The sequence below is a fragment of the Blennius ocellaris genome, assembly GCF_963422515.1.
Source record: "Blennius ocellaris genome assembly, chromosome: 1".
Classification (NCBI taxonomy): Eukaryota; Metazoa; Chordata; class Actinopteri; order Blenniiformes; family Blenniidae; genus Blennius; species Blennius ocellaris.
Window position 1 is genome coordinate 17,531,446 of NC_137650.1, and position 23,623 is coordinate 17,555,068.

Below are 23,623 nucleotides of genomic sequence, written 5' to 3' on the forward strand. Positions count from 1 at the left end.
TAGTGCTAATTTATTATTCAGAATCCATTTAATCCTATCTTGCAAGTCGTTCTCTGTGTTATTGAGAATGAAAACAATGATCATGTAATGTTAATGTAGTTAAAGTGACTGCCTTTGTGGCATTATTAAGACATTTCAATTATTAAGTGTCTAATGGTCACTGTTAATTCACTCAGCTTCCTGTGAGTGTGACAGTGACTGTTCCTCTGGTTGCATCAGAGAGGTCCCAAAAGCAATTTACTTCTTAGCATGTCTCCTAAAGGTCTGGTCCACGTCCCTGCCTGTCAAAATTCAACGCTTAACCGCCTGTGATACGTATTGGCAAGCTGGGTTCACATGAATCACTGAGACACACCTTTCCTTTCCTTTTTCACATTAAAAAAAAAGTTAGATCCTCACAGATTCCTGTCCGGATATTTTGGCTCCCTCACTAAGCACTGCTGCTCAGGGTGAAGCTGGAAATTGAACCGTCTGAGATTGTCCTCTTTTACATGGCTGGTCGTGCTGGCAGGGATTTACATTAGAGGCACAGCACCTCCACTTGAGATATTAATGCCAAAGCAGCTGTGACAGAGAGAAGCCAAGCCTGGATTTGACATTCATATTCAACAGGATTCCTTTGTGTGTTAAGAGCCAAACAGATCATTATTTATTTACATGTTCCACGGCATGAAATAGACATTGTTGTTTTTGTAAACTAGATTGATGTGAAGTGTCTTGTAATACCCTGCAGATTCACGATTATCAACTTACATGCAAAAAACATGCAGCATGACTGGCTTCTTTCTTTCTGTCTTTCGTTCTTTCTTTCTTTCTTTCTTAAAATGAGCCCCTCTACTTGGAAATGCAGCTTATTTCACTGCTTCATGAAATAAACTTTTTCTGGAACCAGTTTATATGAAACTTTGAATCCATTCACATTGTGTAAAGACTAATTTGACTTCAGACGGACACATTTCTTCTTCCCATACCCATGAATATGCAAAAAGGCTGCTGGATTATCTGAATGAACATACATTTTGTGCTTTATAGAAAATAAAAAACCAAACACAGTCACACCATAGTGAAGGGCTTTTAATCTACACTATTATTAAAAAGTGAATTTTGAGGGTCAGTGTCAGAACTTAAAAAAATGTATGTCACCTGATTATTTATTGCTGTCCCTAAACAGAGCTGCAGTGTTCAATTACTCCTGATATCAGTTATATTAATTCCTACAGTCCTCCATATGTGCAGCCATTCACAAATGATTATAAACAATCGTCAAAGCCTGTTTTGCTATTTAAAGATATTAACATTGATATCTTAATTGTAACTGTAATAGTTATTAACAATTAAAACATTCTCTGGATACTTGTAAACATTTGACAAGCAGCAAAATGGTACAGCAGTTTATCTTTTGAATTAATGATATGAGCTGGTAATTAGGGGAGGGGGGGGGGGTGCTTCTTCTCACGGTGAGCTTACAGTGACTCCACCAATTAGCTGCTGTTGTGACAGGTCCAATGTTAATAACCTTAAATAATTTAGGCTTTTTAACCATCACATGCAAATAATGAGATGTATCTGAGGAAATAACGTGTTACATTGAATTTGTACTTTTGATAAAAGTCCAGTCCGATGGACAAAAAAAAATGCAGACATGACTTTGTTACAGCTTTCAGTCATTTAAAAGGACACATGAACAAGAGTCAGTCATCTAAAAGCAGTTAAGGAAATACTAACTTTTATTTTTGCTATTTTCATTCATATGACAACACCTGCATTTGGCAATAACTTCCTCCAATATCAAGTTTACAAAAGTGTCTGTAAACATTAAAGTGCAAAGAATTTGCTTGCCATTCATGGCACATTTCTTTTAAAGGTTCATGCTACAAGCACTCCAGTCTAGTTTCACGTGAAGAGTCCAGTCAATTGCCTTTTTGTTTAAACCACACAAATATACCCTACTAATACAATTCTGAAAACAAAAATGCTATTTAATCAATTTCGATGACGGATTCAAATCAAATTGGTGACAAAAAGGCAAAGGTAAAAAAATTGGCTGTCGTAATAGTTAAGCCAGTCTTATATACCCTGTGGCTGTCTGAACAAAGAACAGCATGGTTAAGGTTTAAAATTGAAAATACAAATGAAAACAAAGAAAATAACATCAAAATGCAATAGAAAACACTCCTTAAACTGCTTGACATTGGCGAGAACAGTGTGTAGGATTGCAGCACTGTTCAACATTTGTGTTTGTTCAGTATAGGCTTGAATGGTCCATTGCTGGTTTTAATTCATGTAAAGTTCAGTGCATTTAGGACCCATTCAAAGTGAAAATTCCTGATAGAGAATGTGTCCAAGAACACATTGTAGACGCATCCTTACTGGGACGGTATTGTCTTTGTTGTGCTATATCCGGGCATTTCTGATCCCTAAAATCCAGTCTGGGACAACAGGGGAGGTTGAACAAATGTGACGAGGGCCTAAAAATCCTCACTGACATTTCAGATACTGACTCATCGAGTGACGAAGCATAAATGTTCGCTGGAAGCTAAGACTCAGGCTCACTCTGAATTGGCTAAGATTGGATTCACACAGCAAAAAAAACAACAACAAAGAAAAAAAATCCAACTTTTCATCCTATTTGCTTCCTCTTACAAGGGTCGACTTGTCACAAGAGTTCAGAAAATGCCAAACAGAGACAGCGATTAAAAGCTGCTGTTTCTCTGTAAATGTCGCTTATGTGTCAGACATATGACCCAGCGGTGAATCAGACGGTCCTAGGAGCCGGTACTTCTCCTCCAGAGACGGCCCCGTTGTGCCTCCCTGCAGGTGGATCAGGGGTTTGGTCTGCAGCAGCACGCAGCCCCTTCCCCGGCTTCGCCGCTCCTCCTGGTTCCTGCGGTTAAAGATGTTTATTTTGTTGTCCAGCTCAGGGCTGGCATTTTCTGAACCAGTAGGACTTGGAAGCTTAAGGTTAACGGGGTCCACCGACAGACCCTTTTGAGCAAGGCAGGAGTCCTCAGAGAGGGAGGAGAGCAGCTCCTGCACCACCATGCTGGGGTCCCTACAGGGCTCCTGTCCTGAGTAAGAAGGGGGGCAGCAACGATGGGAGCTGTAGCTCAGACTGAGGTCCTGAGCTGCACTGCTGCTGCAGTCTGTCATGGAGGATCCCGGGGTGTGGCTACTCAGGCTGAGGGGGCGGGCCGTCAGGCTGCCGCTGGAACGCGATATGCTGGTAGAGGCGTCACTTACAGCGCTGCCCACACGCTCCATTGCGAGCATGGGATTCGACTGGATGGGGTTTGGACTGGTGGGGAGGTGAACATCAATGGCCGCTGTGGTGATGACCCGGGGGCCTAAGCCAGAAGCTCCAGCATCTTTACAAATGTAGATAAGAATTAATCAGACAACAGGAAAATGTATTTTACGTTTGGATCAAAGACAACTGAACAGCATTTATCAGAGATGGGTTTTGTAACGTCACAAATCAAAACTGGGTCACAAACCAAATACATTTCTTTGCATTCTAATGAAGTGGTCTATAGTTGCGTTTTATATCTATAGGTTACATAGATTACTTACCACTGCTTGCTTCACTGTAATATTGGCTGATGTAATTGTTCATGTCATCCCGCACCACTGGATCTGAGGTCAAATATATAGATGTACAAATACAAAATAATTATATATTGATGGATATTCAAATGAGGATGATTAAAAACAGAGCAGTGTGTCCATCTGTTCTTTTGTTGCTTTATCTCCAAATATTACAAATGTTGCCTATATTGTAGCCTTTCCATCATTTTATTCTGTTTAGTGTCAACCAACATCCATTTTGGTGGTTATTGGAATACACTAATCAAGCATTAAAATGAACAGATGTTTGAAATGATTCACAGCAGGCTTTAACATTATTATTTGATTTGGCACCTTTTTGTCTCAATGCGATCTTTGCGGCTAAAACTGGTGCAAATGGATATTATCCCTACTGTTCACAACCTCGTATTGGCGGAGATGACCTTTGCCCCAGGCCACAGGTGCTTTGTAAGGCAAGTGGTCTGGATCACACGCTGCTATCCTGTGCATTTACTGCACCTTCGCTGTACCAGGAATAAACTGGGACAGGGACGGGGTGGGGTTGGTGTCAGGGTTGAGAGAAATGGGGGAGAGCGAGAGAGACTGGGAGCTCTTTGTTCAGGCTGGGATCCCTCCAGTCTCGGAGGCTTCGGCGTGTACGGTGAATGGCTGCGATCCGCCGTGCGCTTGTGTTCGCTTGATTGGTCTTGAGCTTACTGTCCGCTGGCTGAGTGCGAACCCAGAGTACCCTGAGTGCTAGCCCCTGTCCCGTGGGACATGCCGCAGACTCTGATGGGTAATTTCATTTATTTTTCAGTCTAAAATATTAATCCCTGAGCCACCCCTGGAGAGGAAGCATTGCACTCACTAAAACAAGACCGAGACAATCACCCCACAATTAATAACACATGAGTTTTAAGAAGGAGGGGAAAAAAAAAAGAAAAAAGAATGGGCTGTCCAGCATACATAAAATGCTCTTCTCTTCATTCTGTGACTGTCAACTTACTGGGCTGTCATCTGTCTGTGGAAAAGGAGAGCTGACATGTACAGGTCCTCTTAGTTCAAATCTAACCTTAGATTTTCATGGGTAAATCGTCAGTTCTCTTTCACAGGTAAAGTAGCAGAGCAAACCAAGGGAAACTCAGCAAACTTTCCAATAGAATCAAACAGTAGCTTTATGGTTATGGTGACATTAGTGATATCATGTAAGAGATCCAGTGTCCACCCACCTTAATAAAAAAAAAAAAATCATGTTAGCAAACCATATTATACACTATATGCATACACTGTATACTGTTGCTTTTACTGTCGCTTTAAATGTTCATTTTTCTCATTCATTCTTGCACCTGATGGATAATCTTAAAGCTATTTGGACATCCTCTAAATCTACATGGGTTGGTACTCTGAGGTGCCAAAACCTGATGATACAGCCCTTCTTATGAAGAGCTCTGCCCCGTTTATAAGTTACTGGCAGAGAGGAGCCTGCAGGTGAGGCAGAAAACCTACCCGAAGCCTTGTACACAATACTGGACAACACAACCCTGACCCGAGTTCACCTGATTTCACTCGAGCCCTGTGGCCTAAGTGCTTATCCCAGTGACCATGTTGCTGTAAAAAGCCCCACTTGTTTCTGTTTGCCAGATTTCCCAGTATGCCCTCGGGGTAATATTGTGGCCACTGTGGAGCCTCCCACTCCCCTATTGTGGTTTGCAGGTGAAGGGGAACAGATGTTGACAGAAGCCCACTCTCTCCGAACAAGGCTCAAAGCACAGAGCACTCTGTACCTTAAATAGCCCGAGTGGCCGGGACTGGCTCAGCTGGCCTGGCCACAAGAAGGGGGGCAGTAAGAGAGCTAGTTGGGGTATGACAGGAGCCTTATGCAGCCTTGAGGTGGTGTCAGAGATCACGCATGTTTTCTCCAGGATTCACCAGATCCTAAAAGCTTTTTTGCCCCCGCATTGATCCCAGAGCGCCTACGGTCACATGGGTGTTGTGTGTGAGTATGGAGGGGCTAAGAGCTTGGCCTAAAAGATGCTCCAGGGCTACTGCTCCAGATTAACTGTACACTGCTCCGGCATCCAGTTCACCTGATGTTACCAAGTTACAGACTTTTTGTTCCACAGAATTATGTACATACTTTATGTGGCACTTCTCTCTGCGTTTGTCTTGCTGCTTTCTCAAGCAAACAAATACATCTTGGATGGTATCGGTTCAAAATTAACATTTTCTTCCAATATTACTCTTTGTTCTTTTAGATTGCACAATACATTTATATCTGTCACGGCTTCTGGACCTCATACTATACCTGTGGTGGTGTGTGGCTCCCTGGGGTTCCTCTGACCGCCTTCATCATCAGACTCCCCAGGAGTCAAACCCTCCACGACCTGAAAACTCCTGCCCTGTTTGCCCCATACGTGATGGATCTGCATGGCCGCCTCTCGCTCTGCTGCGAGGTCCAGGTCCTGCTGGGCCAGATGTGCCCTCAGCTGCCGGATCTCAAACTGAAGACGATTGTTTGTGCACACAGACATTGAAGAAAAAGAAGTTGAGAAGTGTGAATAATTGTGGAAAGGCAAAAGGTATTTGGTGGATGATTCACATAAATACAACAGGGAGGCAATGGAGCATATAAGGAAGGATTGTGTGAAAAATAAAGGAGGTGAATGGGTGAGTCACAAAATAAGGAAATGGGAGGTGGGATCCAAAATAGCCAGCATCCATGCCCAAGCATTGAGCTTTCGATGGGAATTTTAAAGATAACATACACAATAAATAGTTTTACGTCACATTGGACAGTAATTGAGAAACCTATATTTATGTCAAAGTTTAGCCATTTTATTCAAAATTATTGTTTAAATCATAATGAAAGTTTTGTCTCTACCCTGAATCTCGGTCAGTTCAGTGAGTCTCTCAATATTTACAATAATCTACATCAGGGGTGCTCATTACGTCGATCGCGAGCTACCAGTCGATCGCAAAGGTTGTGTGGGTAGATCACATGGCATTAAGAAAATAGACGTCAGCCTATCATCCATCCCGTCACTTGCTGCAAGGAAAAGACAAAACGGTGATCAATATGATCAGCTCAGTTAATGCTTTCAAACGAAAGATGCAACATATCTCGTCAAAGTTACAGCGCCCTGATTTGGCAAACTTCCAGAGCTGAAGATGCAAGAGAAGGCCTGTGTGCAACTTGACCGTGCACGCTACACAGAGCAGATTGACAACTGTCTGTCACAGTTTGACAAACGTTTTCAAGACTTTTCTTTGCTGGAGCCAGTCGCTGCCTTCATGTGCTTTCCTTTTCGGGAAGATGCTGAGGTTGATTCACCCGCATCACAAATTGCAAAACTGTTTCACCTGAACTCTTCTGGAGTGGAAGAAGAGATTTTGACACGACAAGCCGACATTGAGCTGAAGTCCAGAGCTCATGGACAGTTCTGTGGAATTTACTCACAGAGGAAAAGTACCCCAACATGAGGAAATGTGCCTCCTTGACCACATTATTCAGATCCACTTATTTATGTGAGTCAGCCTTTTCCCACATAAAGATCATAAAGTCAAAGTATGGTTCCACCATGACTGATGATCATTTGGAAGTGTGATTGAGGATGGCCGTCACCAGCTACTGTCCGGACTCTGCATCCCTGGCTGATTCCATTCGGTGCAAGTCATCAAGAGTAAACTCAGGTAATGACCAATTTTTTTTTTACATAGATAACTGTGTTGTGCACCCCTGATCTACATTTTCCAATGTGGCGCTGTCTGTGTTCACAGAGATGGTCACGAAATGTGCTTGTTTTTTGAGGTACTGCTGCCCTCTGCTGGTAATCGGATTACTGACACTTTCTGATGTAACCAAATACAGAAAGCATTCAGTCAATTTAAACACACCATTCGTGCAGTTAAGCATTTACCTCTTAGAAATGATAAGCAGTCATATGATAGTATTTTGCAAAAGAGAAACTAATAAAGCCATGCAACTGAAGTGAAGACTTTAACGTGATGCATTGTTAGATAACTTTTTTGAACTTCATTCAGTTTATATACACTATAATAAAACATCCTTTTATAGAAAAGTATGATTCCCATGAATGTGCCCCTCCTATCGTGGTTCAATAACAGTTTTGTCTCATATAATTGTTAGTGTTTTGTAACTTTCTAATCTTTTTAGCAGTGCTTGGGAACACGTATTGGAAATGCATTGTGGATTTGTAAAGTCGTGGTACTCACAGCCTGTTCCTGACAGATCTGAGTGAGGCGTTCCAGCTGCTCCTCCCTCACTGCCTTTGTTTTCTCACACTGCTGGATCTCCAATTCCATCTCCACTTTAACTTGAAGCACATATGCTAAAACACAAGAGATGGAAAAGAAAAGACACTCAGTTAAACACAAAAGGCAATAAACTATATTGTTGTAAAGAGTGTCAAAAGGACTGTGGGATTTAAAACAAATTTAGTGAAAGAAGTAAAGACACATTGGCGAATGGTAAAATACTTGAAGCACGTCAAGGTCAGAGGGCAACTTTGGTACACAGTGAGTTTCTTACCCCAGAGGTTTCTGTCAACCCTCATTAAGTACTGCTAACTGGTAACACTATACATGTACCGAGAGAACTGGTCAGGGTGCTGAGAAGGTTCATAAACTCTTTAATATGTCAAAATAGTGTATTCTCAGCTCACATTCTCATCCACATATCTCACATTTTAGTCTCTAGACATTTGTACCTCAATGTAGAGATCAGTTGATGAATTCCTAACCCTCTATGGGACCGTCATCGATGTATTTGAAAATATAACATTTCTTGATCACAGTGTGGTGTGTGGATATTTCAAACCATTTATTTTATTTTTTTTACTATTCTCCTCTTAGAAACTTTCACAGTCACTTTGAATAATAAACGCTTTTCGACAGTGTTCTAAAATTTGTTGGAAACTATTGAAATGGATCAAAATCAAGTGTTTTATTATCCATCTCAGTGACTTTCTCTCTAAAGTGCAGGGGTGTTATGCAATTATCAAATATGGGCATTTGCCTGTTAAAGAGTTGAAATAAATCATTATTGTATTTATCCTTTATCTCGACACTGATTCGAGGCTCGAATGTGACGTTGCCAACAGTGTAATGAAATGCTCCCGACTTGAGTCTTATCAACAGGCTTTTTTCTGCCGCCTTGCCTTTTCTGTCCTCTATGATTGCTTATTTCTTTATTTTAATCTATCTGCTATAACTTGAGGGAAATAAAACTGAAAATACGTCATTCAAAAATATCAGAAGAGCAGCGATGCTGGATTTGATGCACCAAACGCTTAAGTCCCATCTTAGTAAATCAGTAACACCAATCTGACAGTGCATTTTATTTATACATGACATACTTTCCGGAGCAGGATGGGAAGGTGTGCCTAAAAAAAGAATCAAGAGAATAAATTTGGATACCTGTTGTCATCACAGTTGGCAGATCATCAGTATTTTACACCTCCCTGTCGTCACATTTGTAAGTCAGCCACACGATATCACACCTGGTAACGCTGACCGGGAGCGTCCCAATAAGCAACGCAAATTTGTGACGTTTAATTACCCTATTCATCTGTTCTCTTACGTGTTGTGATTGTGGACTTGAACTACAAGGAGACCAGAACGAAGCTTGTCGTTCCAGAGACCGGTAGAGCAAAGCGCACAGCCATCGCCACATAATCCTTGTACCTATTTATAATCCTGCTGGCACACACTCATCGCAAAAGTCATCAGATGGGGTCACTCTAGTCACAATCCAAACAAGCATGAAAAGCTCAATCAGTAGTTCATTATTCAGCCACACTGTGTGTGTGTGTGTGTGTGTGTGTGTGTGTGTGTGTGTGTGTGTGTGTGTGTGTGTGTGTGTGTGTGTGTGTGTGTGTGTGTGTGTGTGTGTGTGTGTGTGTGTGTGTGTGTGTGTGTGTGTGTGCACGCTGACAGTGTTTGGCAGCACACACACAACAGTGTAATTCTCACCACAAATGATCCCACAATGTCTCAGAGGCTAACGCGATGCCCCGCTGTTCTCCGTCCACACACCGAGTGAAGAGTTTCACTGCTCTCACAAACACGTGACATGAGCTCATCACCCACAAAATCCTGTTTCTTCTTATCCCATTCTAGACATTTACAATTCAGAACATATGCAATGTTGATGCTTCCTGCAGGATACATTATATGCCAATAAATTCTATTTGATTTTTTAATATTTTTTTATAGATTGTGCAACTCTTCTGTAATTTCCGCCTCAATCACAGTGATGCATACTTCACCACTTTATACGCCAAGAGAAGCCTATTCAGAAGCCTATTCAGCGAGAAACCGAGTCAATCCTTGTTGATAACTGAGCCAGTCGCTCTGTTGTTCATTTACTGGTTAGATTTCATTCACTTGTCTTCTTTTTCTTTTTTTACTCTGAGGTGTGCCTAACAAGGAAACTCAATCACTCACGAATATCAAACCCAACAGGTCACGATGTGCAGCAGAATAATCAAGAGTTTGTTCCCCGGAGACAACAGCGCCAGCAGAATTATTAAGAAGCACACAAAAGCTACCCCTGCTGAAAGTGTCTCAAGTTATTTTCAGAGGGTGAAAATGTGTAGTAAAGCATTATTATTTGTCATGTTGATGAGATTAGTTTCATTGTCTTTCACAACTTAGTGTGTGGTATGTTTTGTCATTTTAACTGCCCATTGCTTTGAGTTTGCTCCAAGGTAAAAAAAAAAAGGTTCAGCACCACCCATTGATTAAAAGCGTCCACATTTACTCTGAGATATTTGAATGTCAAGTAATGTGAGTTACTATTAACAGCAGGTTTAAAGGAGAAATGAAAACCAAAACACATGAAATGAACTCTAAACTGAGCTTTTGCTTTTGTGTGTCGTTTATCCTGTATGCAGTCAGGGACCCGTCATGCGGGGGTGACCTCTGAGCAGCTATCGAACCAGTCTGCATTAGCATAGAGGAGAACAACCACTATATTCATTATGGCTTCTCTGAATCTACTTAACCAGACACTTAAAATCAATACAAGTTAGAGTGGCGGCATGGCAGCAATTTACTGTGAGGGGTGATCAATACGTATATTGCTCTGAATCACTAATTATTTGTATAATCAAGGAAAGAATGGGGTCATTTAGCTGGTTCAAGGCCAGCTGATTGTTATGCTTCGACGTGAACTTTCTATGTTAAGAGAGATTGGGTGTTTTCAAGGCCAGCTTAACAATAAAATAAATTCGACTCACATCTGGACTGAACGAGAGAGTTGGTTGGTTGATTGGAGTGTCTTACCGTCAATTATCCTCTTGACCCTCCAAATACGTAGGGTGATGATGAGGCTGATGGCATCCCAGGGGCTGCTGGGCCCATTGGCTACCGTGGAGGCCACCATGGGGGCCAGGGACAGCACGATTACAGCGCCATCAAACACCTGAGGAGGTCCCACACACACAAGAACACACAATATTCAAACATGTGCAGCTGTTGCTTAGAACAATAAGCCCATATTGCATTTGTACTCTACTAGTTTCAAAGGTAATCTAGATATCTAAAGATTGTCCATTCATGAAACATTGATCTCAGTACATTATTCAAATACAAACTTCCAATTTCTATTTATCTTATAAATGTGAGGTAATTTTATCAATTCTTCACAAGGAGGCACATTAGATTTTAATCAAAATGCTGACCCACTTAAGTGCAAACACTGAAAACCTCAATACAGAAAGATCATATCTCAATCGGAAGCCGATTTAGGAAGCTGTGTGTGACAAAATATCTGTATGTAAAGCAGTACTAACCTCAACTTTGTTTTCTATGTAGTCCCAGATCCCGAGCACTACAATTCTGAAAACAGTCTGAGGCAGATAGAGAGAGACATTAATGAAAACCTTAAATAGATATCTGAGGGAATGTGTTGATACATGTCAAAAGCTCTTGTGATATTCTCAGTTTTTTGAGTTCCAATCACATCCAAAAAAACATTCATCTTTTTAACAGAAGTCCGTTTTTTGGGGGGGTTTTTTGGTTGATTTTTAAGCTCCTTTGTTTCTTAATCCTGTGGAATAACTGCATGATGTTATATCTGATACCATTCTCAGCATAAGAAGCTAAATGTGAAACATTAAACAACCCTTTTATCTCAATATTTTCCAAATTCATTTCTATATTATTATCTTCTTTTAGCTCCATCTGTTGTAGATTTGTTATTTGATGCTGATGTTGGAAATAAGCACATTGCACACAGTCTGATCACATACAGTAAGAAGTTGACTGAGGGCCACGTTGTTGATCAAAGTCATTGATTTACACTCTAATTAAGGCGACATGCTGCGGGCGAACGCTTCACCTAATCTATCCTGTTGAGCACATGTTGGACAACAATGCAGGTGTCAGGTGAGACGCACAGGTGCTTCACCCACGTATTCAAGAATGCTGCTTTCTGATTGGTGCAGAGGAACCAGAAGGAGAAATGTCACACACATCCAACACCACTCCCGCTTACTCTGCTTCCGTGATGTCGGTGGGTGAGGTGTTTGGATGGATCACATCGCAGTAACCCCATCCCCACTGCTCATTAGGCTCCGCTTTAATTATGGCTCCAGTTGGCTCACTGGTAATTAATGTTTGGTGTAGGGCATTGGGGCCGAGGCTGTCAAGATAATTGGTTTGCACTGGAGTGAAGGCCCGTGGGCCAAATTCTCCCCTTTCCATTTGGTTTTGCACAATTCCAGAGTGGTGATAAGGCACAAATTTTATCAAACGATGGGCCTGAATTATATTACGCCTAAATACAATTTTGCATGAAATGATTGACATTTCTGGACCTTAAGTTTTAACCTGACCAGACATTTATGGAAATTAAACAGCAACAACCACCTCCTATGGTGCCGCAAGGCTTTTACCTGAATTGCAATGCTGTAGGAAAGACAGAATATGCAGCTGAAGAAAAATGTTATATTTTAATTAATTCATGAATTAAACTGAAAGGAGACGTGTGAGTGCCAGTATGGCCTTGAAATGTTTCCTGAGACCATCCAAGAGCACCAAAGTGAAAATATAGCGGAATGAGAAATACATAAGAAGAGGTTTTATTAATGATGTGATGCTATATCAGGAGAAACATACCTCTGAAAAGAAGAGTGACAGGATGATAAGGCTGATCCAGTGGATAATGCTGGCGAATTGGAACGCATTGGAAACTGTTGAAAGACGAATCAAATTAAGTAATATAATGGGGAAAACAATTAAATGTTGGGGGGGGGGGCGTTAGTTGACTATAAGGGCAAAGGCAGGTTGTCAGTCCATCACAGGGTAAACATAAAGGGTTAGACAGTCTCACACACACACACATACACAGACCTGCAATTTAAAATCACCAGTTAACCTCGAATGCATGTTTTTAAACAGTGGGAGGAAACCCTCCCCCACATTGGGACTGCTCAGATTCGTATTTAGGACCATCTGAGGCAAACCTGCTAACCACTTCAACACCATGCAAACTAAAACATTTTATAATAGTTTCAATAAAATCACAAGCTCATCCATCAACATACAACTTGTATATTCCCACATCCTGCACCACCAATCTGCGGCCCGATCCCTGCCTGATTGCCCACTCCTCTATTTATCTCACAGGGCGACTGTCAGTGTGAAGAACTAGATTACAATAGATCTAAAGTGACTCAAGTTCTGTCGTCCCCGCAGTGAGACTGGGGCATCATCAGAGCTGGATGCAGGCCAGTAATCGATGGGGATGTGTGCCTGCTGCCGCTGACAAGAGACTTGGTTCATTATCACCTCTCTCCATCACTCTCCATCACAACCATTTATCATCCAGCTCCAGCAGCTCCTCTGTGACCGGCAAAGCAACACACACACGAAGCAGCTGTGCAAACACATGGCATCATCTCAGGCATGGCAACATCCTAACACGGTTTGGCTTAAAATAAATAATATGATTTCCACTTACACCCACGCATCATCTTTCTTTATTAGTACTTCAATGATGATACCAAAGGACAAAAGTCCAGTCAATGTCACACACACACACACACACACACACACACACACACACACACGTAGCAACAATGGAGTTATCAACATCCACTTGTGCTGTGCCGCGGTAAAGGACTTCGTACCATAAAAGCAAATTGAAACACATCGTGAAACAACAAAATGTTTTGTGGAATAAAGTAGGAAAAAAAATGATAAACAAAAGTATTGTATACAAAACTCAATTTAAGTGAATGCACATACATATTGCCAGTGATGCCTAGGCATGTAAGTCCTTTTTGTCATTTCTGGGACCCAAGCAATAGATATAATTTAAATATGTATGATGCAATGTCAATTACAAAAGGAGAAGAGCATGAAAGACAGGGAATTGAAAAATAACAGGAAGAATGATACATATTTTTAATCTCAGAATGTTAAATTTCTTAATGCATTCTGCCAGCAAGTGAAGCTCGGTGTAAGACCAACATCAGAGGAGTTAATAAAGAGTCTGGTTTATATTCAAGGACACAAAGTAGTTTAGCCCCTCCCGCTCTGTGGATCTGCTGCTGTGTGCCGCACTATGCGCCTCCCAGGTGTTTCATGAATGTCACACAGTGTAATAATGGAGAAGAATATGTGTGCTCAGCAAGCTTCTTCTTAATAAAAGTACAGGTTCATACAGGAAAAGTAAATGTGCGCGACTTACACTGCAAGAGTTTGGTGTCTATGAGCAGCTCCAGGGACAGAAAAAGCACCACCAGGATGACGCAGGCCACAAGGATACAGTTGAATCCAGCGCTGAGCAGACAGACCTGCCACAGCGCCACCCGCCGCCCGCAGCACGGCTTCAACCAGTTGGACCTGAAAAACAAGAACATAAGTATCAATTAGTTGTTATATTCATTTGGCTTTTATTTGATCAATTGAAGGAAGGAAGATAGTCACAAACTGATCTGAAAATGATTGTTTAGGATAAATGAATCATTCCTGAAAACTCCATCAATGCCTATAATATGTACTTCATCAGGCACTCAGCTAGCGTGTGATTTCATTTACAACTTCAGGCTCTGCAACGCCTGGAGCATCCAAAAGGAGTTGTAAGGTGCGATTGTTCAATCCTTCTTTGGTCAAACACTTTTTTTTTTTCTCTCCCGAGAATCAAAACATGGATTCATATCTCTGCACAAATCTGTCTTTGTCCGGATTAAGATTCTTTCAAACTCAAACTGAAACAATTTTTCTTGAGCAATCAGTTACATGATCATGAATAGTTTATTCTGTTATGTAGTTCATATATTTTGTTCTATTTCTTTCATTGTTACTACTTGCACTCTTACATGTATTTTTGTTTGCTGTTATATATATATATATATATATTAGAATTTTGCAGACCTGATTTAACCAACCTCATGCTCTAATGAAATATACTGTATGAAATGAAATATATGAAATGAAAGTTAAGTTAAGTAAGGCACAATGAATTAATAAAATGTGATTTAAGCCCTACAGTGTTTTTAAAAGTGACACAGCGGGCTGTAGATTTTTTAATGATTGAACAGTATAAGTCTGTTGTGAACTCCCTGACACGACCAACAGGGGGTGTGAGTTTACACTTATGAAAGGTGATGTGTGTTGAAATCTGGGCAAAGTTTGGCGATAACAGCTGGAGTCAGAGACAGCATTGACAAAGAGAGGGACAGTGAAGCTCTGTGAACTAGTGACTGGGCCATCAGCAGTGTGCCTGGAATACAAATGGACTCCTTTTTGTGTTGCAATGAAGGGAGTCACTGTAGAGGCTGCTGCTGATTGAGAGGAAGGAATTTCCATGTTTGGAAAGTAGTGACCTGAGATGGATTTTTCGGGAAAATTAAGAATTGGCAACCCCGTTCAGTACAGCAGTCACAATATTAAGATTTTGAAAAAATTAGACAGAATATCATTCTTAAAAATTGTGAGACTCTATTGTTGATGGCTCTCTGGAGTCCAACATCCAGGCCATTTAAGAGTCTGGCAGCCTGGCCCAGTGCTGTTTTCAAATAGTAGGATAGTCATATAGATCAGCAGCTACAAGGAAGGACAGTCGGAGCTGCGAAGAAACAATGCCTCTCACTTGCTCTCCAGCTGGAATGGAAAGTTGGCTCACCAAGCTACCTTCCCCTTCTCCCCATGCTCTGGCATGAGAGAGACAGACATTGGCAGAGCATGTCCTTCCTCTGATCATATCTTCATTCCTTGGCGTGGCACTAATATGAGCTGCAACGGTAGCAAAATGGCTCCATTTTCACAGTGGCTTCTAAACAAACTTACTATGCTTGCCATGGAGTAGTCTCAAAGTTTTTTTTTTGGTTATTTTTATAAATAGTAAACTAACTTTGGTCTTGTAACTAATGTTTAACTGCTTCAGCAGTTTCAATATGCTTTACATGGTATGCTTTACATACACCGTCACACACCAGTGACAACCCAATGAGGAGCTCAGACACCAGGGGGAGTGACTTTGGGGTGTGTGTCCAAAGACACTCTAATACATAATATAGTGACCAGTTTTTAACCGGATGTCTAATGCAAGTCCTTATCCTTAAAATTATTTTATGAAAACGGGATTTGAATGTGATGACACCAATAAAGTCCTGTCTTTATCTCTTCCCTACTGCATACCATTATGGGATTTATACAGTCACAAGAGCCAAGATAATCATTTATCAGGAAAAGCAAATGACCACTGATGTTGGGGCATTTTCTGCAGCTGAATGGACGCTGTGACACAAAGATCCCGAGAGAAGAACCTTTTTTTTTTTTTTTTTTTACGTGTCATTTAATCCACATTATTCCTGCTCAGCCACTGGAAGAGGCCACACGTGTGTCTCTCTCTTTAGCTTGTTTGTTTCACTGTATATGAGGCGTTTTTTTGTTATTTGAGCCTGTAAAAACGTTGAAAATTCACACAAGCAGCAAAACTACTACTCAACTGAAAACTTTTTTCAGAGGCGTTCGCTTTATGATTTACTCCCACATAAAGCACATTTAGGTAGCAATAAGGGAAATGCTTTTAGCATCTGTTGAGATGGTCACTCCACCCTCCTACTGGTTTGTCTGAAAGAAGCACTCGCTCAGGCCTGGCATGGTAGAGCCACAAGTCTGTAAACAATGCCCGACTAATCAGATAAAGGCGTAATCATGCTGATAGCAATCATCTTCTTGGCTTTGGGTGGGGTGCCATGAGTGTGTGGGCTCCAGATGGTGCTGAATCTGCTACACCAGAGTCTCGGTGAGACTCTGTGGGTGCCAGCTATCGTGCCATTACGTTTACAGGCTCACTTTGCCAGAACACCTGGACATCTCATATGTCAGAGGCAATACATGGGCTACTTAAAATATGGTCGAATTTGTTTTATTTATGCTTTTGCAGCTGGCGTGAGCACCTTTGAGGCGATGGAGATGACCCTGGGCTCACTGAAATCCTCCAAACATCTGAGTCAAACTACTGTGCAGGTGAATTCCAACATAGAAAAGTTTCACGCATGAAATTGTGGAACAATTTAACAGGAAAGCACAGTTTTTAGATGAATGCATGTTATATGTTTCTTGAAATGTCAGATAATGTAAGTAAACAGATTGTTTTGGAACCTTTTAAGCATTTGAATTATTCAAATGGGTTCAAGCAACCTCAAAATTATAGATTATAGTTCAGCAAACCTGCACCAGATGATTATCTTATCCATCAAAATCACTTGTGTTTAATTTCAAATTTCATTCAACTGCTTGGAAAAGCATTAAAAATATCACAGCAATAAAGCTTTCAGTTTGAATATGTGTTGAAAGTAAAACACAATGATTATTCACCCTGTTTTGGGCTTTGAAGGAATCCCAAAGTTGAGTGACAGTGAAGCTGGTCTACTGATTGCAGTAAACATCACGCAGAAAGAGTTGGTCTACTTTTTGGAGTAAATGTACGTCTTCTGAGTAGCTCAGACTTAAAGTAAATAGCTTCAACAAACAATACTATTATTATAATATGGTGGTTCACGACATTTTGTGTGCGTGCGTGCATGTGGAAAGGTGGGGGAGGGTGTTGGCGGTGGGATTATTGGCAGACCTGTTAATCCTCACGCAACATGTTTCCTCCTCCGTCCAGTCTTTGTCCTAAGTTAAAATAAAAGGACTTTGACTGTAGCTCCATATTGAGACCGTATATATCAAAGTGAAGCTGGCGGGGAAACTGGAGCTGAATTCAGCTGAGAATGATCAAACACGTCACTATGGGTTGCAGGTCCATTTCAGCATTTTATTGTTGAAAAAAGTCAGAATCCCAAAGAAAAAAGTACCACACACACACACACACACACACACACACACACAGAGCATGTAATCTTCACACGGACCAAGGATTCTGCCTCATAGGTTGTGATGGAAGTGAAAAATACATCAATCAACTCATCCAAATCTCAGAAAGAAAGTCAGAAGGTATATTTCAAATGTCAATCTACTTATTGAGAGTGTGATTGACTAATGGCTTCATAAAGGTACCACAGGAGTCAATACATCACAGCTGAAGAGGAAGAGCATTCCACAGCTTTGGTGCGAGAACTTCAAATGCACAATCACCATGGGTTTTGAGCTTGGTCTGTAGGATGACAAGCAGCATTTGTTGGCCAGACCTGAGCGCTCTATTTGGGGCATATGGGTGAAGGAGGTTGGAAATATAAAATAGAGTTTGGCCATGTAATGCTTTAAAAGTTAGCACTTAGTATTTTAAAACGAACACAGAAAGTGATCAGGAGCCAGTGAAGAAAGGAGAGGACAGGGGTAATGTTGGCTCTCCAGGTTGTTCCTGTTAAAAGATGAGCAGCTGCATTTTGGACGGTTTGAAGGCGGTTTAAAGATGGTGGATTAAAACAGGTAAAAAAGGCATTACAGTAGTCTTAATGAGAAGAGATGAAAGCAGGCATCTCCAGCTCCACAATGGATACCATTCCTTTTAGTTTGGCTGTGTGACGCAGCTGGAAAAAGCAGGAACGTGTCGACAGGCCGACATGGCTGTCTAGTCACAGAGACTGGTCAAAAGATACACCCAGGTTACAGAGGCAGGATTTAATATAATAATTTAATGGCCCAATGTGCTGTCTCATTGGTGGAATCCATTGTTGGGGGGCAAGTATAAGAGTATCTGTTTTGCTTGTGTTAAGCTGAATGCAATTGTCAATCATCCACATTTTAATGGCCTGCAAACAGTCATTTAAAATGAAAAGTGTATTGCTCTCTTTGGGTTTAAAAGAAAAATATAACTGAATGTCATCCGCATACAGATGGTAAGAAATCCCTCTAAAATGGTTAATTATCTGACCCACAGGCAACAAATACAATAAAAGCAGGATACTGTGATTCACAGTGTCAAAAGCAGAGCTGAGGTCCAGAAGTACCAGTACAGAGAATTTCCCATCATCTGCTGCTATCAAAAGGTCATTAGTGACTTTAGTCAGAGCAGATTCTGTGGAGTGAAGTTCACGGAAGCCAGATTGGAACAGGTCGTACATACCATGTGCCTCGAGATCAGATGTAAGCTGAGTGGCAACAACATTTTCAAGTATTTTTGAGACAAAGGGTAGTTTGGAAATAGGCCTATAGTTCATATGAATGGTGGGGTTCAGTTTGGGGGTTTTTTCAGCAGAGGCTGGATTATAACATGCTTAAAAAGTGTGAGAACAGAGCCTGCTGATAGGGAGAGATTTATTACATCAGCAATTGTGGGACAAATTGATTTACAAACATTAAAAAAACAAGGATGGGGGGGAGAAAATCAAAGGGGCCATACAAAGGCTTCATTTTGCTCATCAGAACCATAACTTACTCCAAGGAGACAGGGGAAAAGGAGTGTAAAATTGAGGTGTTGGGAGCCCCTGCAGAAAGCTGGTGATATGACGGGGGGAGCTTGGCTCTGATTTCATGAACTTTATGGACATCATATTTTAAGAAATGATTGCACTCAGTGTGAGAGGAAACTTGTGGAGTGGTAGGAGAGACTATCGCATTTATAGTATTAAAGAGAACTTTTTAATTTCTTTTGTTTGCAGAAAATAGGCTGGCGAAATATGCTGTTCTTGCAACTTAGTAATAATTCTTTATGACGCAGCCGGTGGACTTGTAGTTCTATGGACTTCCATAAATGCTCTGTCCTCCTACACTGCTTGAGACAGCAAATTGACTCATTAATCTAAGGTGAGGATTTTAGTGAAGAAAGTGTTTTACATGTGGGGGGAGCCACCGTGTCTAGAATGGAGGAGCACTTGCTGTGAAAAAGCTTCACCGTGGTTTGCACATCATCACAGTCTGACAGGCCATGTTCATCATATAAAGCAGTACATTTTTCAGCAGTTTGCTCATTTACGATGTGCCTGGATTGAGACGTGGCGTTACGTGGTTGCATATCCAGAATACAGGAAATGCCAAAAAGGACGCATTTATGATCAGTAACCAGTAAATCCTCAACACGAATGTTTTCCATAGTTAGTCCTTGAGTAAAAACCAAGTCCTAAGTATGTCCAGCTTTGTGTGTGGGCCCAGAAACATGTTGTCGAAAGTTAAAAGACTCGGTGAAATTCAGAAAGGCAGCAGCAACCTTAAAGGTAGCATCATCAACGTGAAAATTAAAATCCCCAATAATTAAAACCTTTTCAAACATAATAAGTGAAGATAAGATCTCAGTAAAATAAGACAGGAAAGGCCCAGGAGGTCGGTTGATTAAAATACAGTAAAAAGGATGAACATAATGGATGCCTCTACCAATATCTATGATAGGGAGAGTCAATATATTGAAAATGAATGTGTTACCAAAATTACTCTATTTGTTTCAAAACATCCCCTTGCTGCCTCCTCCAGACTTTTTTCTCCAAATTAAGAAGCTTTTTATCACATTTATATGGAATAATAGAAGGTCACGACTCCGCCTGTCTTTGCTTTACCTTCCGTATGAACGAGGAGGTCTAAAATGCCCAAATCTCCAACTGTATTATTGGGCTACACAGTTGAGGTCTATGATGTTTTATTATACAAATCACTCTCCACATTGGGTGGATATGGAAAGTCAAGGGTTACATTTGGAACTCCCTTTGTACATGTATTCCAACACAGTTACAAAATTATTAAAACAGACGAAAAATCCAATACTTAAAAATATGATCAGAATATGGAGAGATGTGAAAAAATACTTAAAAGAATCAAATGGTTTATCCCAATTTAGTCCAATATGGGGCAATTTTTTGTTTGTACCTGGGAGAGCTGATGCAGTTTTTCATACATGGAGAGTCAAAGGATTGGGAAGGATTCGAGATGTTTACCTACCTAACTGTGATACATTAATGAGCTTTAAGGAGTTACAAGATAAATTTCATATAGATAAAAAACATTTCTTTAAATATCTTCAATTGCGAAGTTACATACACAAAACCCAGAACAATATACTAACGAAACCTACACACTCAGACTTAGAGGAAATTATGACAAAGGATAGTCAAAAGAAAGGCATAATATCACATATATATAATTTTATGATGGGAAGAGATCCTGAAGATTCATATGGCAGACTCAAAGCTTGGAACGAGGATTTGTCATTGGATTTAACTGTGGAGGAGTGGAGGGCTACATGTAACTTGGCACATACCACATCTATTAACGTACGCCTCAGATTGATACAGTTTAAATGGTTAATGCGAGTATATGTAACACCGGTAGATCTTCATAGATATAATGGTAACATTCCTGATCTATGTCCAAAATGCACCAACTGTAGGGGAACACTGGCTCATTGTATGTGGTATTGTAGGAAGATTATAATGTTTTGGGAACAAATAAGAGGTGTCATTGAAAAAATTATTTCTAGGAAATTTATATTGGACCGAAAGCTATTCATATTTGGTTTATACCCAGAGGAATGTACATATACAAGGAGTGAAAAAATGTTTATAAATATAAGCCTGTTGAATGCTAAGAGATGTATATCACTATTTTGGAAAAGAGTCATGGACCTTCTGTGGAACAGTGGAGGCAGCAGATGTTGTCAACACTCCCATTGGAGAAGATCACCTATGTTTTGAAGGGCAGACAAAATGTTTTTGAGAGTGTCTGGGGGCCTTTCATGTTGTATGTCAAAGACCTTTGAGCATGAGTAATAGTGTGATGGTTTACTTTACCTTTGTTAATTCTTTCTAAACGGGCAGTGTGATGTGTTTTTTTGTGTGTGTGTGTGTGTGTGTGTGTTTTGTTGTGTGTTATGTTATAAAAATTAATAAAAACTTTTTTTTGAAAAAAAAAAAAAAGGATGAACATGGCCAACTTTGGTTACAGTGAGTTCAAAGGAGGGAAACGTCTCTGAGCTGACTGGCCAGCAGTCAAAATGACTTTTTAAAAAATCACAACAAGACCTCCACCGTGGCCTGAGCGCCTCGGTGTGCTGATGTAGCTGCAGCCTGAGGGGCACAGTTCATTTAAAGCAATATATTCAGAAAACCTCTGCCAAGTTTCAGTGAGGCCATTTCCACCGAACGCTTGGTAGGAGGCGCTGCAGCAGTAGCCAGCGACAGTGTGCGCAGGTAACAGGTGTTTCGCTCCCTGGCGATGCCTGCTCCTGCGTGATTGTAGTGATGTAGTGTTGGGCCAGTCTGCCCTCCACAGTGAGGAGGGCTGGAGGGTGAGACGCTGTCCTGGGGGGGCAGGAGGGGCAGAGGATGTTTTTGGAAAGGGAGAGTATTCATTGTAGAGTCATGGTTGTGATCCATACCAGACTGCATACTGAATATTGGAGGAAAGCCTTTCACTGCCGTGCTAATTTGGATGAAATCACTAATTCATAACACTAAATTGACATGTCTAACTCCACTTTATCACATTTCAATTTCCATCCAATCCATCCAGTGCTCTATCCAATTCTTCAATAACAACCTCAAGCAATAAGCTAAGGCCTCATTTCAATACTCCTCATTACATACGATATCACTGACTGTATTAATCTGATTTGATTATTCGCAAAATGAAAATGTATCTATTTGTATGATCATGCAATTCACGACGTTTCACACACTATCTTCTAAAGGAAGCCTGATGTGCTTGATTCCTTACAGTATGGAGATTAATCCATCAACACAGGCTTTATCCAACTTAGAGTCATAGGAGCTGATCCAAGCTGACTGTGTGTGAAAATTAGAATATATCCTGGATGGTTCACCAGTTTATCAAACACAGAGCCAGACAAGCAGACATGCATACCTATGTAGAATCACCAATTAGTCACAAACATATTTTTGAACTGCGGGAAGAAACTGAAGTACCCAGATCAACCTGTGCATGCACGGAGAAAAAATACACAGTCTACCACACAAAAAGTCCAACCTACACTCAAACCAGAGATATTCTCATTTTTAAGCAAGAGTGCTAACGACTACACCACCTTCCCATCCAATAAACTCCCCCAAGGCATATCGAAAGTCTGCTTACAGTAGGAAAATGGGTTCATGACTTAGTAAATAATATAATACTGCCACAAAACTTGGAGCTCAATGCACAAAATCAAGTAACTCGTGATCTGTTGGTCAGCATCAAAACTCATTATATTCAAGATCAAATCTGTCATCTTAATGTAGTAAAACAAGCCAACAAGGCAATAAACCTGAGTTACAATCCCTGCAATAACTTATTTTTTTTACAGGCACACACACACACACACACACACACACACACACACACACACACACACACACACACACACACACACACACACACACACACACACACACACACACACACACACACACACACACAAGCGCCTGCCCATTTATCTTACCTATCAAAGCTTCTTCATTCAGCCCGTGTGTGTGTGTGTGTGTGTGTGTGTGTGTGTGTGTGTGTGTGTGTGTGTGTGTGTGTGTGTGTGTGTGTGTGTGTGTGTGTGTGTGAGTGTGTGTGTGTGTGTGTGTGTGTGTGTGTGTGTGTGTGTGTGTGTGTGTGTGTGTGTGTGTGTGTGTGTGTGAGTGAGTGTGTGTGTGTGTGTGTGTGTGTG

The 23,623-nt window shown here is 40.9% G+C and overlaps 1 protein-coding gene across 1 annotated transcript in view; it reads right to left on the reverse strand.

The window, feature by feature from the left end:
* Nucleotides 1-2,724: 2,724 nt before the first annotated feature.
* LOC308149014 (transmembrane protein 266-like) overlaps nt 2,725-23,623 on the reverse strand; it is a gene marked incomplete at both ends in the record, with an annotated part of 47,423 nt that continues 26,524 nt past the window's right edge. The window contains 8 exons of the mRNA XM_080520637.1: nt 2,725-3,365; nt 3,571-3,633; nt 5,870-6,065; nt 7,798-7,913; nt 10,870-11,008; nt 11,379-11,435; nt 12,706-12,779; nt 14,282-14,436. Coding sequence (XP_080376763.1) covers nt 2,725-3,365; nt 3,571-3,633; nt 5,870-6,065; nt 7,798-7,913; nt 10,870-11,008; nt 11,379-11,435; nt 12,706-12,779; nt 14,282-14,436 — 1,441 coding nt within the window. The remainder of the gene's footprint in view (nt 3,366-3,570; nt 3,634-5,869; nt 6,066-7,797; nt 7,914-10,869; nt 11,009-11,378; nt 11,436-12,705; nt 12,780-14,281; nt 14,437-23,623) is intronic.